The sequence below is a fragment of the Bos mutus genome, chromosome 26 (assembly GCF_027580195.1).
Source record: "Bos mutus isolate GX-2022 chromosome 26, NWIPB_WYAK_1.1, whole genome shotgun sequence".
NCBI lineage: Eukaryota > Metazoa > Chordata > Mammalia > Artiodactyla > Bovidae > Bos > Bos mutus.
This window is the reverse complement of record NC_091642.1, coordinates 32,950,727-32,964,806: the sequence shown is the minus strand read 5'-3', so window position 1 is coordinate 32,964,806 and position 14,080 is coordinate 32,950,727. Positions and strand designations below refer to the sequence as shown.

General features: G+C 51.4%; 2 protein-coding genes across 9 annotated transcripts in view; one reads left to right on the top strand and one right to left on the bottom strand.

Moving 5' to 3' along the window:
• The first annotated feature begins 20 nt into the window (after nt 1-20).
• Nucleotides 21-9,292, top strand: ZDHHC16 (zinc finger DHHC-type palmitoyltransferase 16). Of its 6 annotated transcripts, none has more exons than XM_070363386.1 (12): nt 21-180; nt 1,624-1,713; nt 3,815-4,062; nt 4,235-4,429; nt 4,581-4,669; nt 5,062-5,090; nt 5,700-5,833; nt 5,972-6,019; nt 6,853-6,938; nt 7,602-7,725; nt 7,912-7,982; nt 8,679-9,289. In XM_070363386.1, exons 3-12 carry the CDS (start codon nt 3,820-3,822, stop codon nt 8,791-8,793), a joined length of 1,134 nt encoding a protein of 377 aa, XP_070219487.1. In that variant the 5' UTR covers nt 21-180; nt 1,624-1,713; nt 3,815-3,819; the 3' UTR covers nt 8,794-9,289. The 6 variants fall into 6 exon arrangements, with proteins under 6 accessions (XP_070219487.1, XP_070219489.1, XP_070219491.1 ...); XM_070363385.1 differs by having other exon boundaries at nt 24-180; nt 1,600-1,713; XM_070363384.1 differs by lacking the exon at nt 1,624-1,713 and having other exon boundaries at nt 23-180; nt 8,679-9,286.
• A 183-nt stretch (nt 9,293-9,475) lies between these two features.
• MMS19 (MMS19 homolog, cytosolic iron-sulfur assembly component) overlaps nt 9,476-14,080 on the bottom strand; it is a 35,599-nt gene continuing 30,994 nt past the window's right edge. For all 3 annotated transcript variants that reach the window (XM_005901163.2, XM_014479929.2, XM_070363383.1), the window contains 12 exons: nt 13,677-13,776; nt 13,077-13,179; nt 12,860-12,928; nt 12,507-12,633; nt 11,693-11,793; nt 11,513-11,569; nt 11,180-11,366; nt 10,769-10,851; nt 10,476-10,640; nt 10,334-10,393; nt 9,944-10,044; nt 9,476-9,863 (listed from right to left, as the gene is read on the bottom strand). In XM_005901163.2, the coding sequence (XP_005901225.2) occupies nt 9,836-9,863; nt 9,944-10,044; nt 10,334-10,393; nt 10,476-10,640; nt 10,769-10,851; nt 11,180-11,366; nt 11,513-11,569; nt 11,693-11,793; nt 12,507-12,633; nt 12,860-12,928; nt 13,077-13,179; nt 13,677-13,776 (1,181 nt within the window). In that variant the 3' untranslated portion in view covers nt 9,476-9,835. The remainder of the gene's footprint in view (nt 9,864-9,943; nt 10,045-10,333; nt 10,394-10,475; nt 10,641-10,768; nt 10,852-11,179; nt 11,367-11,512; nt 11,570-11,692; nt 11,794-12,506; nt 12,634-12,859; nt 12,929-13,076; nt 13,180-13,676; nt 13,777-14,080) is intronic.

The window sequence follows — 14,080 nt, the reverse complement described above, 5'->3', positions numbered from 1 at the left end:
GCCTGTGGTCAAGGATGGGCGGGCGGTGGGTCCGGGTCTGCAGGCTGGACCTGTGGGCGGCGGGCCATGGTTGATTGGATTGAGCCGGGCCGGTAGACGCCGAGCTGGAGGGGGTGGCAGTGAGCGGCGGCGGAGGCTGCGGAGTTCGACTTGGCTGATTGAAGAATCGGCCGGCGGCAGGTAAGAGCGAAGCTGCGGCCTTTTCTGCCCAGTCCTGTCGCTTTTTATAGGGTCGGGCCCTGTTCCCGGGCCTTGTGAGCCCGAGTTCCTGCTTTGCACGGCCGTGCCATCGAACCGGACGGAGCGCACCCTCCGGGCAGCCCTGAGGCGTGGAGCTGGAAGGTCAGCCCAGCCAACTCGCCCATTTCACAGATTTGGAAATTCATCCCCAAGGATAGGATTCTAATTGTACCGTATCTCTAAGATAGTTCAAGATAGAGACCGAACAGGTACTCAAGTTAATTTTTACTTTCAGTCTTTCATTCTTTGACCATGCCAGCCTTATTGAGAAATAAAACGTTTCGTCAGTTTCTGTAACTGCAGCCTCCAATCTTGCGGAAGCGTGCTAGTCTGGAAGGAAAGTCTGTGCATGAATTAGTGTTGCTCTTACTGATGATTGACACTTGCTGCTTCAGACTGTAAATACCCTCAAAACAGCATCTTTGTTCAAATGAGTTATGTCGACTCTGTTTCCTCTGCCCTTTGGTGTCTTTGGAATCTATGTGTTTACTCCCACCCCTAATAGCCCCCATGTCCAGTTTCCCCTTGGGAAAGAGTTGGTGACTGAGAGCCTTGGGGAGAGGAGAGTGCTGTGACCTGCACTCCCCTCTGATCTGGTGGCACGTGTCACTGTGTTGCTAGCACTGAGGGATCAGAGTGTTCAAGGCTTGTGTTGGGGGTGATGCTGCTGCTGCTAAGTCGATTCAGTTGTGTCCGACTTTGTGCCACCCCAGAGACAGCAGCCTAGCAGGCTCCCCCATCCCTGGGATTCTCCAGGCAAGAACACTGGAGTGGGTTGCCACTTCCTTCTCCCATGCAGAAAAGTGAAAAGTGAAAGTGAAGTCGCTCAGTTATGTCCGACTCTTAGCGACCCCATGGACTGCAGCCTACCAGGCTCCTCCGTCCATGGGAGTTTCCAGGCAAGAGTACTGGAGTGGGTTGCCATTGCCTTCTCTGTTTGGGGTGATAGGGAAACTCTATTTCCTGCCCTGTTCACTTCCATCACCACCCCTCACCCCCAACACACAGTTTTTTGAGCTCTGCTTTATCTCAGTTTCCTGAGATGAAAAATTCTTATGTTCAGTTGTGGTCCCATGGACTACGTATTTATTCCCTGGCGTTCCCATACCCCACCAAACCTCACTAAGTAAAATAAGGGAAGGGGGCCTTGGTCTCAGACTTCTTTTACATAATCTGGTCTTAAGCTCTGTACCTACAAGTTTTCAGCTTACATGTTTGTGTTGATTACTGGTTGGATAGTTTTCTAGAATGACTTCTACCTCTGAAGTGCAATGATTCCACCAGTGGTTTTCATTTCTCTCTGTATTGATCATGAAGAATGTAGCAGCTGACACTTATTTCGTGTTATCACGTTGGCAGGAGTGTCCTTGCTATTATTTGTAGGACAGAGGGACATCTGACCAGCCTTTCCACTTCGGCATCCCTCCAGTTCGTTCATTCAACAAGTATTTATTGAGTACGTCCATGATCCAGGTATCGGCGCTAAGCACTTTATGAACACTTCATTTGTATCTTACCAACTGTACAGATAGTCATAAAGTGGGTAGCGCAGAAGGGTGCCTTAGTATTTAATCCTACTCTCTCGTTAATGGGAACACAAGAAAACTGAGTCCCAGCAGAATTTGGTGCTTTGCCCAAGGTCACAGATCTACTTCAGGGCAGAATTGAATCCTAAGCAGTCAAGTTGTGGGGCAGCTGAGAGTTGATAAGTCTGGTCTTTGAGGCATTTCCTGTAGAGTTCAGTAATTCCAGAAGTAGCTGAGACAATCTAAAAAGTGGAGAATCAGAAAATGAAGGTTTTTTTCCTTCTAAACAGGAGAGATGGTATATAATTTTTGTTTATTACAGATGAGGCACACATCTTATTTGCCTGCTGTTGCTGTTAAAACTATTTTGGTAAATAGAAAACTCTCCATTAGCTTTAGTAAGGGAATGAATGATGGTGTGGATAACCTAAGTCACTTGGATTTGTTTTGGGGTAAAATGTTTCATTCCACTGTTACATTAGATTGTAGCTGTACACTATTTGAAAATTCATGCTTCGAGCCAAATCAGGATTCCACACAATAGGAGTCCAAGTCAAAGGAGGTAGGAAGTTTGAGCTTTTCCTTTTTCTCTTTTCTGCACTGTCCCTTTGTTCTCTAAGCCTCTCGGAGATGATGGAAATGGCCAACTTACTTTATCCTGCTACAGAAGTAGGTCCCTACTGAATTGTCTGTCTTCTCCTTGCTGGTCTTATCTGCTGGCTTTGTTTTTGCCTTAAGTCTTCAGAGGGCTTATGGAAGGAGGTAATTAAGTTTTCTTTGAAAGGCCTCTTGTGGGGATGTCAGGGTGTAAGGAGAGTACCTTGCTCCAGTTACTGAAATGACACCATCCCTACAGTGGAGCAGCCTCCTCCACTTTCTGCTGGGCTTTGAGCTGCCTGTTAAATAAGTCAGTGGAGTTGCAGAGGACAAAGTAGCCATAGGGGAAAATCAGATAATTTCCTCTCTGATAAGACCTTTTATCTGCAGAATTGATGAGAATATCATCAAAGTGATCTGTATGTTCTGTTCTGGGCATTGCCTGGGTAGCTGACCTCCCGTGGCTGTTAGTTGAGGTAAAAATCACATGGAGGAGGTTAAGGCACTTTCAGAGGAGCCGTGCACAGCGCTAAAGAGCTGGACAGGCTGGTTGGGACACCTGGGGCCAGGGCAGCAGCTGCAGAGAAAGCTCTCAAGTGTCCAGCTAGAACAGAGCAAGGGAAACTCATTACGCAGAGGGCGGGCCCTGTGGTCTTCTTCCGCCGTCCTCCATACCGCCATGTCTCCTGCTTGGTGGTGATCTGCTCAGGACCCGTTGTTTTGTTCATGCTTGGAGTGGGACTGGGACTAGAATTGGAGACAGAGCATCTTATGTCATGCAAGGGGGAGGTGAGCTGTCCCCACAGGAGACAGGGACTCTCATGCCCCCAGGCCGGTAATGGCAGTAGGACGGATAAGTGTCTTTTGCCTGGATAGCACCAGGGAAGATCTAGGTGCAGGATTCGCATGGTGTGAACTCACTCCCTCACTGCTGTTCCTGGTGAAGACGGTTGTTAGGAGGTAGGGGCTTCCCTCGTGGCTCAGACGGTAAAGAATCCGCTTGCAATGCAGGAGACCTGGGTTCAATCCCTGGATTGGGAAGATCCCTTGGAGGAGAGCATGGCAACCCACCCCAGTATTCTTGCCTGGAGAATCCCCATGGACAGAGGAGCTTGGCGGGTTACAGTCCATGGGGTCGCAAAGAGTCAGACACAGCTGAGCAGCTAAGCACAGCACAGGGCAGGCAGGAGACCCCGGACACCTCTGCTACAGTGGCCAGGCCCACAGGGCCACGCGGATAGCTTTGTGCACATTGGTTGGGCTCTACCCAGTGGTCTGTCCACATAGACAATTCCAGAGACCCTGCTTGAGCTTGGAGCTGCCTCCCTATTTCCCAGCTGGTGACTGGCCCGGCGGGCCTCAGCCTTAGGTCTCCGCCTCTAAGCTGCCCAGTGGTGGGGCAGGGAGGGACAGGACCCAGGCTGGCCCCTCACGGTGCTGTGCTCTCCTAGGAGCCATGCGGGGCCAGTGGAGCCTACTGCTGGGCCCTGCCCGCCTTTGCCTGCGCCTGCTTCTGCTCCTGGGCTACAGGCGCCGCTGCCCACCTCTGCTCCGAGGCCTGGTGCAGCGCTGGCGCTACGGCAAGGTCTGCCTGCGCTCCCTGCTCTACAACTCCTTCGGGGGCAGTGACACCGCCGTGGACGCTGCCTTTGAGCCTATCTACTGGCTGGTGGACAACGTGATCCGCTGGTGTGGGGTGGTGAGTGATGCCCGGGGGCAGGAAAAGGGTTGTTTGGGGAGCGCATGTGTCTGGCAAACTTACCCTGGGTCAGGACCCACACTGGCCTCCTACCCTTGGGAAGCTCCTGAGTCTTCTCTGGGCATTGCTGCGCTCTCTCATGGCATCCTCCTGACCTCCCCGGTGTTGGCAGGTGTTCGTGGTGCTGGTGATCGTGCTGACCAGCTCCATCGTGGCCATCGCCTACCTGTGTGTCCTGCCCCTCATCCTCCAAACCTACTCCGTGCCCCGGCTCTGCTGGCATTTCCTCTATAGTCACTGGAATCTGATTCTCATCGTCTTCCATTACTACCAGGCTATCACCACCCCACCTGGATACCCACCCCAGGTGGGTACCCCCCTCCAGGGGCATGGGGGTGGAAGAGAACTTCAGGCCATGGGAGCCAGTCCCAGGAATGGGGGGGAGAGTCCCTTGGTGTTTCTGAGGTACGAGACCGGTGCTGCCGCAGTCGTCACGTTGCTTTTCTCCCTCTGCACAGGGCAGGAATGATATGACAACAGTCTCCATCTGTAAGAAGTGCATTAACCCCAAGCCAGCCCGAACACACCACTGCAGCATCTGCAATAGGTGGGTCTCTGGGAACCCCAGCCATGGCCCTTTTGCTGTAGCCCCAGGGCAAAACCTAGACCTGGCATTTGCCTGGACATTCATGGGGTACCCTGTCATGTGCCAGGCCACATGTCCTGAGGACATGGGCCCCAGGATGGCCTGTGAGTTATGCGTTATCACCGCTTGGGGAAAGTGAGGTTCAGAGAGAGGGGTCAAGGTAGGCAAGAGACCCGAGTTACCTTGTCCAGTGTCTTGTAGCCAGTGAAGCAGGGTTTGAAGCAAGGCCTGGCTGTCCTCAAAGTCTGTGCCCTTTCCGCCTCAGCAGGATGCTGGTCCTTGTAGGAAAGGATTGGCACTGACATCTCGAGAACCTTGGCCACCGTAACAGAGCCTGTGTCCCTCCCTCACAGGTGTGTGCTGAAGATGGATCATCACTGCCGTATCCTTTTGCTATCTCCTCTGCCTGAAACCTCCTCCTTTAGCTCCAGAGCACTGCACAGGTTTAAGGGCCACAGACCCAAGGCTTCTAGCTTCACCCTGCAGAGAACACTGGGCTCAGGAGAAGTTAGTAGAAGAGCAGTTGTGGGGACCAATCATCTCCTGGGAATAATGTGCTGTCTGGGACGGATCTTCTGGGAGCAAGGCCTCTCTCCCTAACAGCTCTTTCTCTCGTAGACTTTCATGCTAACATCCATCGGATGGAAAGAGAGGTCTTGTTCAGTGGGTTGTCCAGTGGGGGTCCAGGTAGAACCATCGGTCCCTTTCTGCTGTCCCACACAGATGTCTGGTAAACCTGTTTGTCTGAATATTGGCAGACACATTTTACTAAAGGATTTCGGCTTTCATGATCTCCTGGTGGGACTCGTGAGGGCTTTGAAAAGCTTTAACACTTTCCCCTCAACTTCAGGGAAGTCCCATATTTTCCTGCCTTTGGTGATGGAATCCTTGGGCTTGGATGATATTGTTAGGAACCACAGAGAAACCAGAGAAGCCAGGACACCCCCTGAAGTTGTGTGTTTGGTCTTGTCCTTAATCCTTTCCCCACCAGCCTGGCTAAACAACTGTGTGGGCCACTATAACCATCGGTACTTCTTCTCTTTCTGCTTTTTCATGACCCTGGGCTGTGTCTACTGCAGCTATGGAAGCTGGGACCTTTTCCGGGAGGCTTATGCTGCCATCGAGGTGAGCCCATAGTTAGGAAAAGAGCAGCTCAGTAGAGAGCACTTTGGGGTGTGGAATTTGTCCCTAAGAAGGGGCTGGTAGCACCCCCCTCTCCTAGAGGCTTGAGAGTGTAACCAGCACTGTTTTCCATCCCCTTAGAAAATGAAACAGCTCGACAAGAACAAACTACAGGCGGTTGCCAACCAGGTGGGCTCTCCCCACCCCACTGCCTCCTGCTGCTCAGGCCAGGGGTATAGAGTTGCTGAGGCAACTGGGGCCCACCTGTTAGTCGAGTTGTAGAGACTGGGCTCAGGCCAGTCGAGACTGGATCGGGGTGTTCTGGGGGCTGCCTGCCACAAGCAGACCAAGTGGCCTGGGGACCAGCTGGGAGTCCCTGGTATGTGAGTTTTTGGCTCTCTATCCCATTTCACCTTCTTTGGGCTGAGCAAGGGCTCTGCCTTGGTGATGGCCTGAGCAGTACAGAGTCCATGTTAGTCTGTGTAATGGGGTTCCAGGGGACAGAGGTCGGGCTGGGCCAGTCTGATGATCCTTTGCTCCTGGTCTGTCTGCATCTCCATCAGGATCCCTAGGCCTTTTAGGACTCCTTGTTTTGAGCAGATTGTCGGCTTGAGATTTGCCTCTGCTGCCATTTTGGTCCTTAGTGGGGCTCCCTGTTCTCCCCCTCCAGTCATTCTATTCTGGGTGTGATCTGGTCCCCTCTCTAGGGGATTACAGCCACACAGTTCTGACTGGGAAGTGGAGTGGCTTCCCCTGGAGCCCCGTTTGTGTTGTCACAGCTAAAGGCCCAGGGTTGGTCCCTCCTGTGCTTTACTATCCTGTCTAGACCCGCTCTGCCCAGTGTATGTCCACATGACGATGCCACTGGCTTGGTCCACCCATCTGGCTGCTGCCCTGACTCCTCTGTGGCTGAACCCCCTATCTTCTCCCCCTGGGCCTGGATCACTTCCCTGCCTGCAGGTGCTGGGTTCTGGTGGAGACCAGCAGAGTCAAGGAGCCAGACTGTGCTGTTTTTTTTCTAGACTTACCATCAGACCCCACCACCCACCTTCTCCTTCCGAGAAAGAGTGACTCACAAGAGTCTTGTCTACCTCTGGTTCCTGTGCAGGTATCTTAACTCTCATTTTTGACAGTTGAAGGGAGGGGCAGCTTCAGAAAGCCTTTTACAGTGCCCACACAGGCAGGAACCCCTCCCTGTATGAACTGTTGCTGTTCTTAGCCTCACTTAGGTTGGCCAAGAGTAGAGCTTAATTTTCTTCAGCATTTTGGGGGAGGGAACACGAAGGACTTGGCACTGAGGGTTTGGTATGTGCGAAGGGAAGTTCAACTCCTTTTAAGAGCAGATGCATTTTGTAGAGGAGGAAAACTGCAGATATGAGGGGGTGAGGTGATTTGTTCCGTGATACCCAAGTAGAGATGGTAGAGCTGGAATCTGATGTGCCGTTTTATTTTGATCCTTGGTGCTGTTAGTCCCCTTTTCTTGTCTCCCAAGCATGGGTATTTTAGGAAATGTATAACATTTTCATTAGTAATAGACTTATTTCCCCATTCTCCTTGCCACATAATTTATTCTTGGCCCATATAGATGGTTTTTCATGGATGCTGTTTTTATCAGTAGATGCAGTGAAGTAAAAGTTCACTTAGGAGCCATCAGCTGGGAGAGAAGGCAGAGGTCCCTCACCAGTCACTGTTGCTCAGCGCAGTTTCAGACCTACTCATGGCCTCTAACCCTCTCCGTGCTACCCCCCAATCTTTGCCCTTCTTTTCTCAGTTCTGTGGCACTTGCCCTGGGTGCCCTAACCATATGGCACGCTGTGCTTATCAGTCGAGGTGAGACTAGCATCGAAAGGCACATCAACAAGAAGGAGCGCCAGCGGCTGCAGGCCAAGGGCAGAGTGAGTGGGGCTGGTTTTGGGGTGCTGGGGCGAGTGGTAACCAAACCTGCTGTTCTGTAGAGTTGGTTTTTCTCCCATGGTCAGGGCCAACTAGGGCAGGCCTGAAGCCCGGAAGTTGCCTAGCCAATTTAGGCTCAAAATTGGTTTAATGAAGAGAGTTCTTAGAAACGTTTTTCTTTGCTCTAGGTTTTTAGGAATCATTACAACTACGGCTGCTTGGACAACTGGAAGGTATTCCTGGGTGTGGACACAGGAAGGTAAAGTAAAACATCTAGATCAGCGCTGTCTGTTGCACTTGCTGTGTTGAGAAGAACATCCTACACCCGTGTTGCCTGACATTAGCCACTAGTCACATATGGCTTCTGAGTGCTCGAAACGTGCCTCATATGTTAGTGGATTGAATTTTAATTTCATTTTCACCAGTTTAATTAGGCACATGTGGCCAGTGGCTACTATATTGGTACAGTAGCAGATGACTACAGTAGAGTCCTGAAAGCTGTTCTCAGGAAGGGAGCTCTCATTTGTATGGCAGTGTTGGATTTCAAGCAGATAACTTGTGGGACTGAAGTTACTTGTGACAGAGGTCTAAGACAATAAATGAAGCTAGCTCCCTCAGCCCAAGAGACAAAGGTAAATCGTTTTTTAGATTGCAGCTACTGAGGCAATAGTAAGTAGGTGACCACTGAGTACCTGCCCTCCCTTTTCCTGTCCTCATTATTGCTGCCTGTCACTGTGCTCGCAGTGCCCATTAGAAGTTAGCTCAAAACCTCTAAAGGCCTTCAAGGCACCAGAGTGAAAAGTGTATTTCTTGGACTAAATTGGAACTTCTGTTACTTTTGTGATGAATGCCAAGGTAGCTTCAGACTGCCTTGAGCTATCTTTGCTGAGGCTTGAGGATCAGGGAGGAAGACTAGGAAGGCCTGGACCTCAGGAGTATTTGTCTTCTCTTACAGGCACTGGCTTACTCGGGTGTTGTTACCTTCCAGTCACTTGCCCCATGGGAACGGAATGAGCTGGGATCCCCCGCCCTGGGTGACTGCTCACTCAGCCTCTGTGATGGCAGTGTGAGCGTGTAAGCTGGAGTGTGTCAGCCACAACTTGGGCACCACCCTGCTTCCTGCGTTGCCTCAAGGGCCTCCAAGGATAGCTTCTTGGGATCCTTGAGCCAAAAGAGCCAGTGGGCCTGCCCCAGGGTACCATGCAGGGACAACTCAAGGACTGATCTCCTGGCTGCTGCAGAAGCAAGGCACAATGTGGAGAAATCCTAGGACTCATGTCCCTTTACTCAGGCAAACGTAAGTCCAGCCCCAGACTGGAGATCAGGCAGCTAGCAACCTTGCCAGGTTGACCCCGACCTCCTCCAGGTTACAGCACTGGGGTTGGCCGCCACCTCTTCCACTTGCCGTCTGAGGAAACAGCTGAATGGTAGAGATGAGATTCTGGCTTCTCAACAGGGCAAAGATATCAGGCCTACTGCTGAGGTCACTGCCACTTCTCATGTGCTGCTGAAGGGAGCAAAAATAAAGGTATTTGATTTTGTAAAGACTGTAGCTTTTCACTCTTTGCCTTTCCGGTGGGACAGGGAAGGGGAAATCAGGGTCAGGGCCTAGTGCGCAGATATTCTGGTCCCACCACCCGTGCCCCACTTGGAGGGGCTGGATGTCCTGAACAATTCCTATCGTTTCTGTTCTAGGTCAAGCAGTGATGCTTCTGAGGCATAAGTGCAAGAGGGAAATAACTGACAGCCCCGTTACCAAAAGATTCTTTACTCTCCAGCAGGTACACACCACCCTCCCTGGTCCTCAGGGCCACACACAGCTGCACCCACCCTCAGCAGCACAGCTCCTTTTTTCTGACATATAAATGGAAGAGCCCCAAGACGAGGGATCGTTCTTCAAACACAAGTAGTCTCACACGCAGTTACTTCCCAAATCCATTAGAAATCGGGGTTCCTGTATTTCTTGTACAGCCATGCGGCAGAGGCCCGCATTGTGTTGTGTCTGTGGGAAAGGCAGGCAGGGGCCAGCGGTCTCCCTGCCTGAGCAAGGCGGCTCGATGGTTAGTAACTTCAGGTTAGAATGTCAGTCAGTGTAGGCCAGGGATGGGGGGCTCAGCTGCCAGGGCTCCCCAGCAGAAACCTGTAGGCAAAAAGCATGTTGACAGCATTGGTGGTGAGGCTCACTTCAGTCTCGTCTCTCCCTGTGACCTAGAAACTCACCATTCTCCCCTGGCTGACACTGCTTCCTTACGCACCAGCCTCTTCTTGTCATCCAGGGGTTTGGCTAAGGCCCGGATCACCTGTGGTTTGTATGGCAGCAGCTGTGGAGTTAGAGGATCTCATCTTAGCTTGTTCAACCAAGGTAACCAAAAAAGCTGCTCTGACTCTACATCTAATACTCTTCCTATTCTTCACTGACTCCAGACAGTGCTGTGTGGCAGGCTGGCCGTTCTGTTTTCAAGGACTCAGGAAACCCTTGCCTATCTGTACTACATAGTGCATACCTCAGTAGCACAGCCAGATGGCCAGTCCTGCATGCTTAAGGCAGAAAGGTGGCCCTGGCTCTTCTAGGAAGTTTCCAGGCCAGAGAGGGACACCTGCGGTACTCACCACGGGGGTGGGCAGGCGAGTGAGAGCGTGCATACACTGCAGTGCAGCGATCCGGACCGCCTAGAACACAACCATAAGGAGGTGAGGGGAAACCCACGAAGGGGAGGCGTACAGGCCAAAGAGTTGTCAGGGCTCAACGCACCATGGAAGGGCTGGCACTGAGGTTCAGGAACTTGGTGATGAGGGTGTCAACGTGAAGACTCATGACCTGGGGTGCTTCCAGTAGAAGAGGCTGAAGGCAGCTGAGGGTTGAGAGCTGCACCACAGAGTCGGGGCAGGACAGGGCCTCCAGCAGCAGGGAGAGCAGCTAAGGGGTCACAGGAAGCAGGGGGTGACCACATGTTTGATAAGCCTGCTTCTCCTCCCCTTTCCAGCCCCAGCATGGGGGGGACAATGGCTTCATCCCTGCTTAGAGGCTGTGATGGCAAGGCTTACTGTGGGCAGCTCTGGCAGGAGCACAGGCTTTGGCAGCCTGTTAAGTACATGAGACAGACCCTTCAGGTAGTTTGGCTTCACATCTGCAAAAAATGGAAAAGCTAAGGGGGAAACTGGGCTCTGACAGAGCGTGGGAATTCAATTCCAATCTCTGGTGAAGCTGGGACATCAGCCTATAGATTTTTATTTTTTCTTTTTTACAAACAAAAAAAAAAAGCCCCTCGGGCTCAGAATAGGCAAGGTACATCCATCAAAGGAAAAGAGTGGGTCAAGAATCTAGATGTTCAGCCTTCCGGTAGAGGCCATACTATGCTCTAAAGAAGCACTCGGGTCCTAAATTCTTTTAGAGACTGTGGCCTGAACAAAGGAAAGGTCTATATATTTAAGGGCCTCCCTCTAACCTCTCCTCACCTTGCGGAGCAGCATGGAAGCCCCGGACCAAAGCGGGCACGTTATCTGTGAAGAACCGCTGGCGGAACATGATCCGCACTTCAGCATGGCCAGCACGAGTTAGCACGTCAGTGCAGTCGGACATGAGCAGAGAGAAGCCATCAGCTGCTGCCGGGCCTAGTTCTGGATCACTCAGGAGGCCCATGAGCTGGAGGAAAGAGAGCTTTTGAGGTACATCAATGGGGAAAGACCTTAAATACCAAGAGGAGGACGGCAGTCATTTTGGGGAGGAAGCGGATCAAGAGCGAAGTTCCTGTTCAGATCCTAGGTTCTGCTTGCTCAGCAAAGACTTACCCGCTCTGTAAGACAGGAACTGAGAGGATGGTATCTAAGCACTAAGGCCTTTGTGACCTGTCACCAGAGAGAGAAAAGTCAGGGCAAGATGCCCAAACCCTGAGAAGCATGCAGGGTTCAAGGGAGAGGTTTCATTTAACCAGATTAACTGCTCTAACAAACTCCTTTCCGACTCCTTACCCAGAGAAGCAGTGTGAAGGCCTGACTACGACAGGGCCCAGAGCTCAGCCCAGCCTCCACTTTGTCCACAGCCAGCTGCAGAAATTCATCCAGCTGTTGCCCTAAAAAGGAGGTAGGAAATGCTGACACATGTGTCTGTTTTGACAACAAAGGCTGTAAATCCTTTAAATGCAGAAGCCATTAGAAAAGAACAATGTCATTTTGGCTGTGGACTCGGCCCACTTAGCTCTAGGACACCAGCATGAGCCTGGTATTCTCATAATGTTGGGGTGTTGGCATTAGAAAAGTCTACTAATAAAAAGTCTTTTTTTCGAAAAGAGCTGTCCACTTCTAATAATTACCCCTGATAGCTCCCTGTAGGGAACAGGAGGACAGAACTAGACAGAGCACTCTGGTTGAAGCCCTTATCTTCTTACATCCTATAAAAGCTTTGCCCAGCTCTGGTCTTGACTCTTGTCCCAAGGGCTGTCCCATGGGAAGCCTGATTATATTAGCAAACTCCTTTTAAAGAGAATGACACTTCCCTGGTGGCTCAGAGGGTAAAGCATCTGCCTGCAAGATGGAAGAACTGGGTTCGATCCCTGAGGCCTGGGTTCTATCCCTGGGTCAGAAAGATCCCCTGGAGAAGGAAATGGCCACTCCAGTACTCTTGCCTGGAAAATCCCACAGACGGAGAAGCCTGGTGCAGGCTATAGTCCATGGGGTCGCAAAAAGTCGGACACGACTGAGCGACTTCACTTTCACTTCACTTTAAAGAGAATGAGTTACTACTAAACTTCAAGATTGCATCAGAAGTTGGTTCTCCCTCCAGTACCTGCAGGGTGCTTGTTCAGGAGTCCTGCAAAGCACTTGGCGGCAGCAGTAGAGGAGAAGGGGCAGCTTTGGCAGCAGCTCAGCTCTAAAAGCTCCCCCATGAGTCGGTTCAGCTGTGGGATTTCCACCTGTAGAAAACCTGGTCATGTCATGGACCCAGAGAACATTTGAACTCCAAGAGACAACCAGAAGAGAGTGGCAGCAGGGGCCAGGGTGAAGGGGAAGTGAATTCTCCAGTGGGCAAAGCAGAAAATCAGCTTAGCTGTGACAAATTTCAGCCCAGAAGTCACCTGGGCTCCAGCTCCCTTGGTCAGGATTAAACTGGGGTTTTCCCCAAAGGTTGTGGTCACTTACGTTTCGAGGCAGGGAGCAGACAAAGGCCATAAGCAGTGCGACCAGTCGCCTCTGCCCTGAGGAGCCATCCTGTAAGGAAGAAGGGCCCTATCAAGCCTGTCCCACCAGCAAGAGACTTGTGCCCCTGAAGACACCCATCCCAGATTTCCCAGAAAGATCTGAAGGGCAGATGTCCCAAGACTGTTCCCCATCTGGGTCTGATCCATCGGACCCTCACCTGGAATGGCTGGAATCTGCCAGAGAAGCTGTTTTCAGGCAGGAAGGAGATGTTGCCGTCCAAGAAGAGGGGCACGATGTGGGCGACACTCTGGGAGGCTAAGCTAGGGGGTACACCCAGTGTCATCAAGGAGCCAGGGTTCGACAGCAGCCCTGGGGTTCCCGGGACTCACTGAGTCCAGGGACCAGAGCATGCTCATTCACACCTTCAACAAATACTAACTCAGCACATACTACATGCCAGGAACCATTCCTGTCCTGGGCCTTGGTGCTACAGTAGTGACCCAGCCAGATCAAATCCCTGTTCCCTTGGAGCTTATCATCTAGCAAGAGGACTCTGTATATGTCAAAAATGCTTCACAGGTGACTCTCATGCACACCTATCTGTAGTTAAGAACCACTAGTCCATGGCTCCCCAAACCCTCATCCACAGTCCATGGGGCTAAAAGACCCCTTCTTTCTTTGCCAATAAGACTTACAAAACAAATAACCACCTTCACATTTACATCTGGGTGAGAGGACAGCTCAGAAGGAAATCATCTGCTACTTCCCAAGAATGCTAGCCTCCCTGGGATCAAGTCGAATGCATGATTATACTCACTCAGGGCTCAAGTGGGTGGTGGCAGTGGCAATGACCGATGCCATAGTGGCCAAGACCTCATCCTCCAACAGGACTTTTTTCAGAACTGAGTGCTCCTTCTCTGCCAAATCAAAACACACACAGGCACAGGCCATGACTGTGGCTCACACGATTAGGTCCTGTCCCCCTCGTGACTGGGCCGTGACTCTCGTTACAGCAGGAGCAGTTTGTAACCTGTCCTCTAGTAATGCTGTAGCCCTGGGAACCAGCAGGGCACCAGAAGCAGGAATGTCTAACGTGGGCCACAGAGAGCTCCTGAGAATTGCCTCTGACTAGACAACAGTGGGAAATAAGACTAGCTAATAGGAATATTCTTAACATCAGAACTGTTAGTTTTTTCAAAAACTTAAAGGTAACGTGGATTT

Excerpts from the sequence above, each read along its gene's own strand:
- ZDHHC16 (XM_070363386.1), top strand. The coding sequence starts at position 3,820 with ATGCGGGGCCAGTGGAGCCTACTGCTGGGCCCTGCCCGCCTTTGCCTG. Across the intron at positions 4,670-5,061 it reads CACTGCAGCATCTGCAATAG|GTGTGTGCTGAAGATGGATC; the intron begins GTGGGTCTCTGG and ends CCTCCCTCACAG. Across the intron at positions 6,020-6,852 it reads TACAGGCGGTTGCCAACCAG|ACTTACCATCAGACCCCACC; the intron begins GTGGGCTCTCCC and ends TTTTTTTTCTAG.